The sequence below is a fragment of the Sardina pilchardus genome, chromosome 3, assembly GCF_963854185.1.
Source record: "Sardina pilchardus chromosome 3, fSarPil1.1, whole genome shotgun sequence".
Lineage (NCBI taxonomy): Eukaryota > Metazoa > Chordata > Actinopteri > Clupeiformes > Clupeidae > Sardina > Sardina pilchardus.
The window spans coordinates 32,915,998-32,931,136 of record NC_084996.1 but is presented as its reverse complement, the minus strand read 5'-3'; the positions used below and the strand labels follow the sequence as shown (position 1 = coordinate 32,931,136).

General features: G+C 42.1%; 1 protein-coding gene across 1 annotated transcript in view; it reads left to right on the top strand.

The window, feature by feature from the left end:
- Positions 1-15,139, top strand: part of coro7 (coronin 7) — a 77,314-nt gene that overhangs the window by 3,662 nt on the left and 58,513 nt on the right. Inside the window, exons 4-7 of the mRNA XM_062532951.1 lie at positions 115-185; positions 391-571; positions 1,621-1,697; positions 9,121-9,171. Of these exons, the coding sequence (XP_062388935.1) occupies positions 115-185; positions 391-571; positions 1,621-1,697; positions 9,121-9,171 (380 nt within the window). The remainder of the gene's footprint in view (positions 1-114; positions 186-390; positions 572-1,620; positions 1,698-9,120; positions 9,172-15,139) is intronic.

Genomic DNA, 15,139 nt, shown 5'->3' with positions numbered 1-15,139 from the left:
ACATCACATCTCCCATAACCTCATGACCTGCTACAAGATCCCTCTGAATTGTTTTCTTTGGTTTAGGTTGCTTTAGTTTGCTTTGATACTGTTTGCTTTCTTGTTTAATATCAGACCAAGTGACAGATCTGGACTTCTCACCATTTGACAATGACCTTCTGGCAACATGTTCTGCTGATGAAACAGTGAGGCTTTCAGTTATAGTGCATACGCACTATACACATGTACACACATGTACACATATATGAATACACACACACACACACACACACACACACACACACACACATGAATAAACAGCTTGGCGCTTGGTGCTTGGTCTTGTTTGTCTCACTCTCAGCAGAACAGAGTCCTTTGAACTGAAGCTCTTTCTTCTTGTTGTTCTGTCAGGTTAAACTCTGGCGTGTGTGCGGGGTGGAGGACCAAGTTGTGGAGCCTGAGGTAACTCTGTGCCCAGGCTCAGGCCGTTTAGAGCTGGTCCTCTTCCACCCCTCTGCTGGTGGTCTACTTGCTGTAAGCTCCAGTCAAGCTGTGCAGCTATGGGATATCACCCGAGATTCAGCCTTGGCAGGTACAGTACATGCAACACACCAATGACACTCACTCATTCTCTCATACACACACACACACACACACACACACACACACACACGATAGAAAGATGATAGATGATAAAGCATCCTCACAACTGTGTGTGTGTGTGTGTGTGTGTGTGTTTTTAAGTATGTTTTTTTTTGTATTGTATTAATGCTCAGTCAAGCAAACCCATTGCATTTAGTAATAGAACATTTATGGCTAGCACATGAATTTGTCTGTCTTTTGTGGAGTATAATTTTGTCTTGGCAATGTTTGTCTGTGGATATATGTGTATTGTTCCATTTTTGTTTGTGTCTGCATGTGTATGTCTCTGTGTGTGTGTGTGTGTGTGTGTGTTTGGGTGGGTGTGTTGGAGACTGTGTGTTCAGCAGAACCTCAGATTGCAGTGGGGTGTGTGAGCACGTGCAGTGCTGAGGTAAATAAGCCTGGTGACCTATGACCCTGTGTTCACATGACGCTTCCACAAGCAGCTCTGCTCCATCACCCTCCCACGCCCATTGGCTCTCACAAGGCCGCCCCCTACCTTTGTTTGTGTGTGTGTGTGTGTGAGCATGTGTGTTTTATGTCCTGTCCAGTGGGTTCCAGTGTATTTCTGTGACTGTATATCCATGAATGTATTGTGTTCAGCTGCAGGAAGCAGAGCTTGCACACACATTCTGTGATGCTTCCTATTCTGTTGCACAGTGTGTGTGTGTGTGTGTGTGTGTGTGTGTGTGTGTGTGTGTGTGTGTGTGTGTGTGTGTGTGTGTGTGTGTGTGTGTGTGTGTGTGTGTGTGTGTGTGTGTGTGTGTGTGTGTGTGTGTGTGTGTGTGTGTGTGTGTGTGTGTGTGTGTGTGTGTGTGTGTGTGTGTGACATCACACTCACATTTCTGTCCTCACCCTACTGTTCCCTGCTCCTCACAAATGCCTTTGCATTTTTCTCAGGCCTTTGTTTACATGTAAGTGACTTCAAGTATCTTGTGTTGTCTACACTTAGTATATGTGTGTGTGTGTGTGTGTGTGTGTGTGTGTGTGTTTCTATAGTTTTGGAGCAGCATCCTGACCACCTGCAAAGTTTCTCCTGGAAACAAGATGGCTCTTTGCTGGCAACTTCTTGTAAAGTAAGTTGCAGATGCTCAATAATGCAGTGTGTTACAGAATTGTCTAGATTCATGTGCAATGTCCTGAGTTCATCTCTTGGTCCTATGGCCTCAGCTAATGACAAAGAAAATGAACTCAATCCTGCTTGAAATGTGTGATCTAGTGCACTGTTCAAAAAATAGAAAATGTATTTCTTATGTTGCACTTTAGATTTTTGTTTATACTTTTCATTATATTTGTGACTGTATTATTTGGAGGCTGTTTGACCCTGAAAATCAACGTGCTCTACTCTGTGAAGAAAAGTTCAGTGAGTTGGTCTAGGTCCAATGAATCAACCTAATGCTGTAGTATCTTTCACATATGCTGTATGGTCATACTGGATACCTCTAATTAAACAGGCATGCTAATCTGAGATTGCAAAAAAGACAACTAGAGGATTTACTGAAACAGAATGACTCATGTGGACTAATTCTCAGTCTGCAGTTGTCAGTTGATAGCCCTTGTTGGTATTCCCACAGTGGAAACACTTTCGAAATGAAATAAGATCTTATTTTATTTTATTTTATTTACATTAGGGCTGTTTACAGCATTTACCAACATTTAACCGGCAAATATACCCGTTTGGATGTATCTCCCTTCACAGAACGTGCCCTTGAGGGCTTTTTTTCACGCCTTTTTTTAGGGCCATAAGGGTACCTAGCCCACTGATTGGATATGACTAAAGGTGTGGGTAGAACTCAACCCTCGCGCTGCAACAGCAGTGCCATTTTGAAAAGCCAGTTGAAGAAGAGTAGTGGCTAGCAGAAGAAGATGGAGAATAAGATGAGAAGAAAGTGCAACAAGAGCGAGGAGAAGAAAGTATGACAAGTGGACTGGCACTAAGGTGCAAGCCATGATTCTGGTAGTCTGGTAAATCCTGATAGTGTCCCTTTTTGTAATGGAGACACGCGAGAGAGCCAAGTGAGAGGGCATAGCCTGGCATTTTCCCACTTTCTAAATGTACCCCCAATGGGAACGAGGCTATAGTTATGTTATATATTGTTATATCAGCATTACCAGTGAGAGTTAATGAGAGAAGGAAGATGTTTTCTGTGATTCAATTCAGTTCAGTTCTATTTAGTGATATATTGAATTCATATAGTGTCCAAAACCATTAAAGCAACACTAAAGCACTTTTCCTTGGTCGCATGCACGCTATTTGTTTATCCAGCAAATAACGATGTCCACAAACAAGGTAGAGTATGTTGCATGATTTTATGAAAGTATGATGTATTCCGACATCGAAGCAAGTCAAATTTGTAGTTTCTTATGTCTCATTTCATCAAACTGCAGATACGCTACCTGACCTGGTAAAGTTACACAGTGCGGTTATAGCCGATAGAGGGCCAAGAGACAAAAGCAGAAGTGCTGTTCACCCTGTTATGAGTTGATGAACCACTGAAATGATTTTGGAAACATTACTTTAATGTACAAAAAACTCTTTAGTGTTGCTTTAACATTGTCTCAAAGCATTTACAGCCTGAACCTCAATATTTTAACTCACTATAATATGTTGTCTGTGGAAATTTGTATTTTGCATAATCACATTAAATACCTTCTTGCTCATGTGTTAGCTCCCCTATACTAATAGGTGAACTGTAGTTTATTTCTTCACCAGCAGATGTCACCTGTGCACTTTTAAATTGGACACTGTGCAAAAGTGGAATTGAGTCATCAGTCAGACTCACTTACAGTGAGGAGAAAATGTATTTGATACCATGCTAAAGTTGCCTAAAAAGAGGAATATAAAATCATCATTTGACAATTGATGTTAATGTCTTAATTCAAAAATTGAGTAAAAATAAAACCGCTAAGTACCCCAATTTTCTTTGTGATTGAAGAATGTTTCGTAAATAAATAAATGTTCTTCCTAAATGCTAGGGGGAAGGAAGTATTTGACCCCCAATGTAACCCTATGGGAATTTAACACATAGGGTTAACATAGGGGCCGGCAGATTTTTATTTTTTAAGGCCAACTATTTCATGGATTCAGGATATTATGCATCCTGATAAAGTTCCCTTGGCCGTTGGAATTAAAATAGCCCCACATCATTACATACCTTTCACCATAGCTAGAGATTGGCATGGTGCTTTTTCCAGTAGGCCTATTAGCCTGTTTGATGCTCATTGAGCTCAATGTAAATCAAACAGGCTAATAGGCCTACTGGAAAAAGCACCATGCCAATCTCTAGCTATGGTCAAGGCTTTGTGATGATGTGGGGCTATTTTAATTCCAAAGGCCAAGGGAAATTTATTGGGATGCATAATATCCTAGATCCATGAAATAGCTGGCCTTTAAAAATAAAAATATGCCTGCCCCTATGTTCACCCTATGCGTTAAATTCCCATAGGGTTACATAGGGGGTCAAATACTTCCTTCCCCTAGCATTTAAGGAAAACATTTATCTATTTATGATACATTATTCAAAAACAAAGAAAATTGGTGTCCTTGGCGGTTTGATTTTTACTCATTTTTTAAATTAAGGCATTAAGGTCAATTGTCAAATGATGATTTGATATTCCTGTTTTAGCATGGTATCAAATACATGTGCTCCTCACTGTATGTTAGTTCTCCTGATAAAAACAAAAAAAAACATTGGTGCATGAACAAATTGAAATAAACTTATTAGCAGACTCTCACACACACACACACACACAGAGAGAGAGAGAGAGAGAGAGAGAGAGAAAAAGAGAGAGAGAGAGAGAGAGCCCTGCTGACACAGAGGCTGAGCTAATTAGAGAGGCAGAGATTAATGCTCCGTTTGAAATGATTGATGGATGTTTTTGCGATTCCTCCACTCACAGGCTGCACTCTCATTGTCACATTTTCATATCCTGTGACCCGATTGGATGAACTGTTAAGCAGCTAACAGACTAATGAGCGCCTTGGAGTTGTGAAGTGGAGGGGTTCACCTCAGGGGATGTGACAGCTGGTGTCACCTTTAACCTGTGCGCTGACCCTGCGTGGGTCGAGTACAGTCAGTCTTACATGCGGTAGGCTGCTCTTTAATCTCTAAGAGTTATGGCGCTCTTTGAAGCAGTGGCTGCCCCACCTGGCCCAGAGAGCCCCCACACTAGGCCTCCAGGGTGGGTGATTGGGCTTCCCACAGCACAGCTCTTGACCTGGAGATGAGGTTGGGCTGAAATTGTTTGTGAAAAGTTGTTTGGATACAAAATTAGACGTGATTCATGAGGGCATTATAACAGAACTAAAGAGTTTCCCCTCCCTGGATGTTTGTTTATTTGTGTGAGTGTGTTTGTGTGTGTTTGTTTGTGTGTGAGCGTGTGTGCAATGCTCAAGGTGGGTTGTTACTCAGTATGGGCACTTCTACATTTTACTCTTACAGTAAGCGTGCCTGCACTTTTTCTTGTGTACCGGCAGATTCTAATCTCCTAAATTGTTGGTACTCTTTTCTGTCATCTCCAAATCAGGTTCCGCGTGCCCTTTGGGGCTAATTAAGTAAACTACATTTCCCAGGAGCGTAGTGCTACAGGACACTCACCTGTTATCTCAAACTGTAGCCTCTACTTGTGCAGCTTTCTATCATTACGAGGCCCCTAAAGAGGCTACAGAATCATCACCATATGAATCATCACCTGTCGCTAATTAAGCTGCTCTGACGGGAAGTAGTGTTAGTGCATCTTAAAATGCTTACCAGTCTTGAACTGTGAATCAAAACACTCAAACACCAGCATAAGTAACATGTTTAAAAATTATTGCGTGTTAAGGGAGGACACATCCAATTTAATGAAGCATTTGGGGACATACTGGATTAACTTGACACTCCAAGAATAAATAAAGGTTGAATGAATGAATGAATGAATGAATTAATTAATTAATTAATGAAAGCACAGGAATGTTAGATTAAACTACTTGGCTCCATGGCCTGGCAAGCCGTTTTAATGTTTAAATGGGTCTAACCTTGCGGGTTTTACTTTGCAAATATATCACCTTTTTCAACCCTTCTCAATTTGAAGGTCTGTAAATAGGCCTAAGCAGTAAGTACATGGTGATTGATAACCAATATTTCTTAGTATTTTTTATTCACTGTATGAAGAATATGCGTACAGTATTTGATGTCTCAATACCAGCTGATACATTCGCTGATAACGATACACCGTATGATACATATGATAGATAGATAGATAGATAGATACTTTATTGATCCCCAAGGGGAAATTCATATATGTGAATAATAAGAACCGCCTTTTTCTCCACTTCAAGCTAGGGCTGTTCGATTTTGCCCATAAATGAAATCTCGATTTTCTTTTCTCAAAATGCGATTTTCGATTACGATTACGAGAATTATTTTGTGAAATGACAGAAGGCAAGAAATTATTTCAAATATGCAGTTTTTTTTGTTGTTTGAACAATTTGCAAATAATTTCCCCATTGGGATTTAAGTGCAAATCTTGCTTTATTAAACACTATTAATTATTAATAATTAATTTAATTATTAATATTAAGAAATATTATTGATCTTTTGCCACAAAATTCAACACTTGCAAACATAAGTACAGTGTGTGTGTGTGTGTGTGTGTGTGTGTGTGTGTGTGTGTGTGTGTGTGTGTGTGTGTGTGCACGCGCATCTGTGTGTGTGTGTGTGTGCACGCGCATCTGTGTGTGTGTGTGTGTGTGTGTGCACGCGCATCTGTGTTTGTGTGTGTGTGTGTGTGCACGCGCATCTGTGTTTGTGTGTGTGTGTGTGTGTGTGTGTGAGCGTCTGTGTTTGTGTGTGTGTGCGCGCGCATCTGTGTTTGTGTGTGTGTGCGCGCGCGCATCTGTGTTCCGTGTGTGTGTTATTAAGTGAGAGAGAGGGGGAGTAATGTAAAGATATAGAGCTATCGTCCCCTGGAAACTGAATGCATTCTGTTTTGTTGGTACACATTTATTTCTTCACACTCTATTGTCTCTAGTGTGTGTGTGTGTGTGTGTGTGTGTGTTATTGCTGAGTTGATGTTGTTGGGTGTAGCTGAGCTAAGGAGTGATGAGCGGAGTTGAGCGGAGCTCCTTGTGCTGTCTGAAGAGGGGCTTATGGAGTCTCCAGAAGCCTGTGGGTGGGCCACAGCACCTCTCTCATCCCCTGGCCTGCTAAAGCCCATGTTTGCTGTTCTAGTGCAGTGGCTGCTCATGAATTGATATGATATGAGAGAGAATGTGATGAGGCCGACAGCCCAGAGAAGTGGCAGTAAGATAGCATTCTTCATTTAAGGGAGCCATGCACCTTATAATGATGTAGAGTGGATATTTTATGAAATGTAGTGTTTGTTACTTGAATATTGTTCACTTACATTATATGCTAGTGTGTCTATGTGATGGGGGATCAGTACTGAAATGCCAAGACTGTGGTGGTCAAAAAAGACTTGCCGTTGGTTGCTAGGGGTGAGGAATTCCACAGCACGTCCAGAGGATGAGGAGCAATACAGAAGGGTTTGTGTGGATCTGAGGGATCTCAGGGACATTCCTCCAGAGACCTCTCTGATTGAACAGCTGTGTAATGTGGCAGGAGGCTCATTACAGTATTTGATGGAGTGGCTTTTTGAACTGAAGAATATATATGACCTATTGGTTTGTGTTGGTCTGACTATGTGCTCATGTGTGGCTGTCTGTCAATCAAGTGTAGTGAAAGTAGCAGGGGAGGGAAGAGTCGGGCTGTGTTGTGTGTGCCCTATCTGAAGGGAGGGGGTGTGAAATCCTCACCACTTGAGGTGTGTGTGTGTGTGTGTGTGTGTGTGTGTGTGTGTGAGAGTGAGTGAGTGTGTGTGAGAGAGTCTGTGTCTGTGTCTGTGAAATCCTCACCACTTGGTGAAGTGGGTGTGTGGGCTGAAAGGTCCTGTTTGCCCTACAACCCTGTAAACAGTCAAGCCCTCAGTGTGCAGGTTCATGGCATGGTGGTTGTGGAATTGCCAGTGTAGCACAGTGAAACACTACTAGTGTGTGTGTATTGAAGAGGTTGAAGAGATATGTTATGTACACAATGACAGTGGGCGTAATGGATGTATGATGATGAAATGTAAATTCTATGAAAATGCAAAATCAGAAATCACGGTATAGCCCTTTTTCCATAAGATTTTCAAGCAAATTAAGTCATAATTCGGTGTAATTTTGAACGATATTAGAAGCACCAAAACGGTTTTCCATTCAGCAGAATGATTCAAGGGAATCAAAATGATGCAATCAGAGCCCTGTTAATGTGCATTGTTCTACTGCGCTAGATGGTTTTCCATCAACAGTTGTAGCGAATGGAACACTTCTAGCGAATTTATCAAAGGCAGCGAATGGTACATTATTGTGAGGTGAAGCGCGAGACAAAATTCAGATTTTAGCGCTAACTTTGTGAAGATTCTGAGCAGGTGTCACAGTAACTTACAATGCTCCAATTCCTTTTCCATCACATTTATGTCGATTTAACTCTCGTTAATCCTCTTCTGCATGGCAAACAAATTAACTTATCAGGACAAAACTGATGTTCCATCCTTTTCCTTTTCCATCACATGTGGCGCACTAACTTTTTGATGTGCATCATTTTTAAGCAAATTAACTTTTTAATGGAAAAAGGGCTTATGAAGTGTTTTATGGAAGTGTTTTTATGGGCCAATGGGAGGATACAGGATGAATGCATTATGATCAGTTTGTGGGAGCAGAAACCTGTAGGGTCTTTTCTTTGAGGAATTGAACTGGTTAGACATGTGTATCTGATTTCAGTGCTCTGAGTTCAGGGTGAAGGCCTTCATATACTGAGGGACTGTGTCTGGTCTGCTCATGATTAGATGCGTGGTGTATGGATGACGGTTGCCAAGGGAAGCCACTTGCAGCTAGTGCACAGCAGTCTCCCATTTCCACACAATCGTGGCGTGCGCCCCATGAGAGGTTCCCCATGAGGAGTTGAGCACGGGGCCGTTGGTTCCACCTCACCCTCACACACGAGAGCTCCTCTCCTGATCGCTCCCATATGAGCTTCCTGTCATATTCCCTCATGCTTATGCAGTAGCACTGAGTCCTGGCAGAGAGAGGGGGCTCACTATGGGTTTCCACTGTGCTATGGAGCAGCTCCACACACACACACACACACACACACACACACACACGTCCTATACAGTTTTATATGGAAAAAGCCAGAGCTCTCGGGGCATGATAGCCTCATATAAACTTGCTGAATTCCTGAAGAGCAGCCGATTGTGCATGCGTATGAGGCTAGTCCAAAGGGTGTCAGTAGACAAGAGGAGGGTGAGGGTCTCACATAGGGTACATGGGAGGGAAAGGACTCTGCATTTGTAATCAATCTCTTTCAATTGTACAATCTACAGGGAATGTAGGAGATAATATACAGTAACAATGGCAACAATGATTGATGTTTTAAAAGGTTTTCTGGATTTGATGTTTTCTACCTTTTTCTTCCCTAGGATAAGAAGCTGCGCATCTTTGACCCCAGAGCTCAGCTGACCTCTGTACAGGTACAGTACATTTTTCTATAATACTCTCACTCACTCACACTCTCTCTCTCTCACACACAAACACACACACACACACACACATACACACACACACAGAGAGAGTCACACGCACAAAAGCCAATCAAGTCCTTGATTCAACTGAAGTTCAGAGGTTTGTTTGACATGGGTACCATGACAACCATGGGAAAGGCCCGGACCTGTGACCTAAAGGTTTAAGCGCAGTTGTGCGTGCGTGCGTGTGATGTAAGTTCGTATAGGGATCGTAAGTATCATCTCTGGAAATGACTAACCCTCATACTATCCGAGCCATATAGACATGCCTTTATGGCTCAGTCCATTCTGCATTGGAAAAGGCATTGACTGTTGATCACTCTTAAGTCATGTCATTAGGCTTTAGTTCTGGAGCCAGTCATCTTATTTTATGAATAGATAAGAAGTGACCACTATCTCTTGCCCCACTCCCACCTGCTGTGCTCATCTATGTGTGAGAATGTGCACAGTCTCCTTAGCGAGCAGCTGTTTCAGCTCAGACAGACACTGTTCCATGGGTGTTTGCAAAGTCATTAATATGCTATTAGCTTTATTCAGACTAGGATCCTTTCTCGCGCTATTTCACTGGCATTCACATAAACAAACACTCATTCTCAAACAAACACATACAAACTGTGTACAGCCTCACCACACACCACATGAACATACTTGACCAACCCCATAATTGTTTCTCATTGTGGGTGTGAAGCCTTGGTATACACATATCACTGCCACAACATTTAAACACACACTCCCAGTGCTCGGGCTCATCACAGGCACTAGCCCATGCCATGCTGCGCCTGTGTGTTTATATGGATAGTGTTTGGTCACACACACACACACACACACACACAAAAACTTCACAGTCCATGTTGCAGTAATTATCTATGTAAATGCAAACATAATGTAGCTTATATAATGTACATGTACACCTAGCTTAAGAAAAGAATGACTGTAGTACAATCAGTTTGACGGTAACCAGGATGTCATTCTTGGGTGGGCTACTAAATTGTCTCTACTAACTGTATTGTTATTATACTATGAAATGAGAGATATCCTATAAATGTATTAGTCAACATCAGCAAAACAAAACATAATTACCTCAGTGAAGTGAATAAGCCTTCAGATATCATAGTTCTGGGTAATAGGCTATGTTTCACATAGATTACATCTTCATCTTAGAGCATGGCGAAGGCTTTTGTTGATACACAGACTGAATTGTGTGAGTCACATTAATGTTGGATTGTTGGAGTCTAATCAATATAAGCCTGACAACGTGTCCTATCAGGATGCCATCTGAGTGAACATTAGCGTTTAAATCCCTTTCGTCACATTGTTTTCAATTGGAATGTCCTAATAGTACGCGCCATGAAGCATTGCTGTGCAGTGACGAAATGTTTTGAGAAAACTTTTGTTGATTGCCCTGTTTCTATTTTCTTCCTGTCGCTCGCATTGCTCTGCTATTATGCCTCAATTGAAGGGCATATTTAATGGATTCAGTGTAGACATTGAACATTGATAACATTGAATGCTACCAGACAGTCACTTGCTTGGATCCTGTTAGGACACGCTGTAAGCAATATAAGAAAATCAATAATTGTTGAATCAACCCCCCCCCCCCCCCCCCCGACACAAGCATAAAATACTTGAGATGCTTTTTATAGGTAAAACATAATCATAATAAAAATAACAAATAATAAAGTATAATTACACATGATCTTGAAAGATAGCAAACATATTGTCCAGGATGCAGACTGAGGACTGGATGGTATTTGTGTGTTGATTTGTGAGCTCTTGCAGGCAGGTGGTGATGTTCTGTGTGTGTGTCAGTGTGTGTGCAACACGTGTATGTATATATGTATATATAGATGTAATTGCAGCCTGTGGGGTATTTACGGGAAAGAGAGTCCTGGGTAATTTTGCAGTTGGACAGAAGGAGCAGAACAGACTCAATCTGTAATCAGAGTGAATGCAAGTGTGTGTTTCAATGCATGTGTGTATTTAGGTGGCTGGCACACGCCCTCTGTGCTCTTTCTGTGTGTGTGTGTGTGTGTGTGTGTGTGTGTGTGTGTGTGTGTGTGTGTGTGTGTGTGTGTGTGTGTGTGTGTGTGTGTGTGTGTGTGTGTGTGTGTGTGTGTGTGTGTGTGTGTGTGTGTGTGTGTGTGTGTGTGTGTGTGTGTGTGTGTGTGTGTGTGTGTGTGTGTGTGTGTGTCTCTGTGTATAAAGAGATAATCAAAGATAGAGGTTTTTGAATATCTTGTGATTTCACCAGGCCTATTCTCTTCACTTTTGGAGCACAGGACTGTTTGTATGGCCCTCTAGAAATGTCCATGAATGTTATGAATGATCAATATGTACATGCATAGGTCAGTAAGGATTCTCTTTTAGCACACAAAAGCATTACACACACACAAACACACACACACACACATCTCATAAGCATGGCAGAGTCTTTCTATTGTTTTCCTTGTCCAGCATCAGTGATCCATTCTAAGGTTAAGATTGTTAGTTGCGAGGTGTGAGGCTGGTTGTGGTGCACGTGTGTTTAAGTGCACGCAAGGCACTGGTCTTTTCTCTCTCTCTCTCTCTCTCTCTCTCTCTCTCTCTCTCTCTCTCTCTGCATTTGTATGTGTTTTAAATTACAGAGCTGAAAATACTGCTCATAGTTTTGGTGTGCTGCTGGTCTGCGGTGGCTGGCAACAGGAGGAGACAGGAAGGGGCCCAAATCATGATCTGCTGCTGCCTCATTCCCATCACAACCACACTCTCTCCCTCCTGCCCTCTCTCTTTCTCTCTCTCTCCTGCTCTCGCTCCCTCCTGCACTCTCTCTTTCTCTCTCTCTTTCTCTCTCTCCCTCCTGCACTCTCTCTTTCACTCACTCACACACTCACACACACCACACACACACACACACACACACACACACACACACACACACACACACACACACACACACACACACACACACACACACACACACACACACACACACACACACACACACACAGGACAAATTCAGGGTTATTATTTGTGTATTATTTGTGGCTTTTCCTACCAGACTCTGAACATATTTAGTTCTAACAATACATGTGATTCAATTACAACCTTTGAATCACAATTTACACTTTACTTTAATATCCATGAGAAATGGTGCATTGTCTTTGAAAGTGATAATGGAGTCTCCTAGTTGAATGAGAGAGAAAGTAATGAATGAGAGATGAACTGGATGCATTTATAGAATTGTTTTTGCTAAAGTTAGAGAGAAAGAAAGAAAGGAAGAATGAAGGAGATGTGAGATTCTTAATACAGCAGCCAGACCAGGGGGAAAAAATAGGAATTCAAGAATTCAGACCAAGTAGTGTAGCCTGAGGGGAATTCTGGGTAATATTGGCAGGAATCTAAGATGGTTACTGTGGGCCCATCTGATATAAAATATTATATTATTATTCTCTCTCTCTCTCTCTCTCTCTCCACACACACACACACACACACACACACACACACACACACACAAACAAACCGTAGGACATTTTTTCTGTTTTCTTGCTGTTAGAAGAGTGTCTTGCTCTTAGAAAACTACGAGTGAAAGTAATAGTTCATGGGCAGAAATTAATTTGTTCTAAATAGCTGATTGCAGGTATTACTGTACAGCCCCAGAGAGTTCTGGAAGATTTGGCCAATCTCAGTAAGGCTGTGGAGATCCTTTATGAATAGCCCCTTGGCTTTCTTTTTAATCCAGAAGGGCTTACAAAGTGCCAACCAAGCCTCTTTCCAAAGGCTTCTTCTCTAAGCTCACTTTCAACAGCCCTTTAGAAGTTTGCTCTCATGCTCTCTCCAGAATGAGATTTGTTTATGTTCAGGGAATGCCTAACACTAACAGTGGCATATTTCAGAATCAACACTGCAAAATACTTCATCTCTGTAGACTGACACACTCCATAGGGAACTGCCATATCTTCCTAGTGCCGGGCCTGCTCTCAGTGTTTTATTACATGCCTAAGTAAGCGCGTTCGCTTGCTCGGCGGTCATTTTTAATCACCCTCCAGCAGGCCAGTGCCAGGCAGCCTTTGATCCAAGTGCACACCGTGGTGCGAGTGCAGAGCTGAGGGAGGGGATCCCGACTGCCTCAGTGATCCATCACTTCCGCTCGCTGTTGTTTGAAAGCTCGTAGGATTTCCAAATTGGAATGTGTGTGACCAAGAGTCATGTCTCTCTGGGGCACAGTAAACATGTCATCACTGGAATGCCCTTAGTCCTCAGCGTGATATCGGCGCTGGCAGTCAGAGCTTTGGGAAGTGCATGCTCTTCCCTTCTCTAGTGCATTGGCATTGCGGCTGTTGTTAGTTGCAATTTACCAGCCAGTTGTCAGGAACGCCTCCTAGAATAGTGATGGAATTATGAGATTAATTTAGTTGGGCTTTGAGCTAGGGATATTAAATAATAATGATTTCAAATGGAGTTGAATTGATTATTTAATTTCATTACTAATATGAGGAGTAGTGTATTGAAGTGTTTTAGAAAAACACTCCAGATTCATGCTTGCTTATTGACAAGTGTTCGACATCAGTCATATTGTGCATAACATGCTCCATTACACCCTTTGATGTTTCCATATCAAGCCCAATATTTAGAAGATATATGGACAAGTTTGACCAAACTTTGGTTTTGGTCTGACCGTACTCGGTGACCTCGGGAAACGGAGATCTAGAGTACGTGATGAATTATCAGAATTCCACTTTACATTTAAGCCATGTATTTTCTGACTTTCTTTCATTTTTCAACAACAACTTAGTCTTAAATTGTTTGTGGCACTAATTTCAATCCGCAGCATAGTAACTGCGTATGGAGAAACATGATGGAGGTTGGCTTTAGATGAGTTTGTCATCTATGATTTTTGAAGTTTGAACTTTCATGGAAATAGTGTCACTGTAATCAAATCAATGCACTGAGAACTTCATCTGTGCACTGAGCCACCAGTGCTTGCATGTGGCTTGGTGTTGTGTGGTGCTATGCTGTATTAGCTAAATGTTTTGCCAGTTTGTTAAGTTAGCCTCAGTTTGTGTGGGTCAGTATTCTAATGTATGACAGTAGTTTTGTGCATGATCCCCAAACAGAACCTCTGCAAACTCACCTCACAAGCACACTTGACCTTGCCATGGACTTTAACACTATCACTGACATAACCTTGGGGAGCAATATTGATGATCACTTTGAGATGGTCTTTCTCTTTGTACTTCCCTCTGTCTGGACGGAGATTTCTTTCTGTGCCTTATGTGTGTATGTGTGCTTGTGAGTCTGTGGAGGTCTTTATGGGCCATCCTTCTCTGGCAAGGTTGATAGTGAGGAATATAGACGGAAAGAATTTTCCAGAATGAAGTAACGGGGATTTTAGCTTCCTTAAAAAGTGCAGTGCTGAAAGACATCATCTGCTAATACCATTCAATTGGAGGTGGAAATCTGCTTTCATTTGAACTGGGTTTTATTTAACCGACACTCACGCACAAACATTAAACCTTAACTCTTTGACCACCTGTATGAATGGCACACATGAAATGGGACAAAGACTTCAGTGTGTGTGTGTGTGTGTGTGTGTGTGTGTGTGTGTGTGTGTGAGTGTGTGTGAGAGAGAGAGAGAGAGAGAGAGAGAGTGTGTTTGCGTGTGTGAATGTCTGGAGGGCCACTGAATATGTTTTTGACTGAAGGATGAGCGGAGCTGCCAGTTGGCGCTGGTTGAGCTCGCAGCATGTGTGTGTGCGCTTCAGCTTTTTTGGAAGCGAGGCCTCATTAGCACACTAGTTGCCTAGAGAGCATTTTCTCTCAAGCTAATGATAAAACGGCCCACGTGCTTGACACCTGGATCCAAGTACTGGAGCTGAGTGCACAGCAGCAGTCCACTGCACACATCTGCAGCGCTCACAAGCTCCAACTGGCAGCTTTG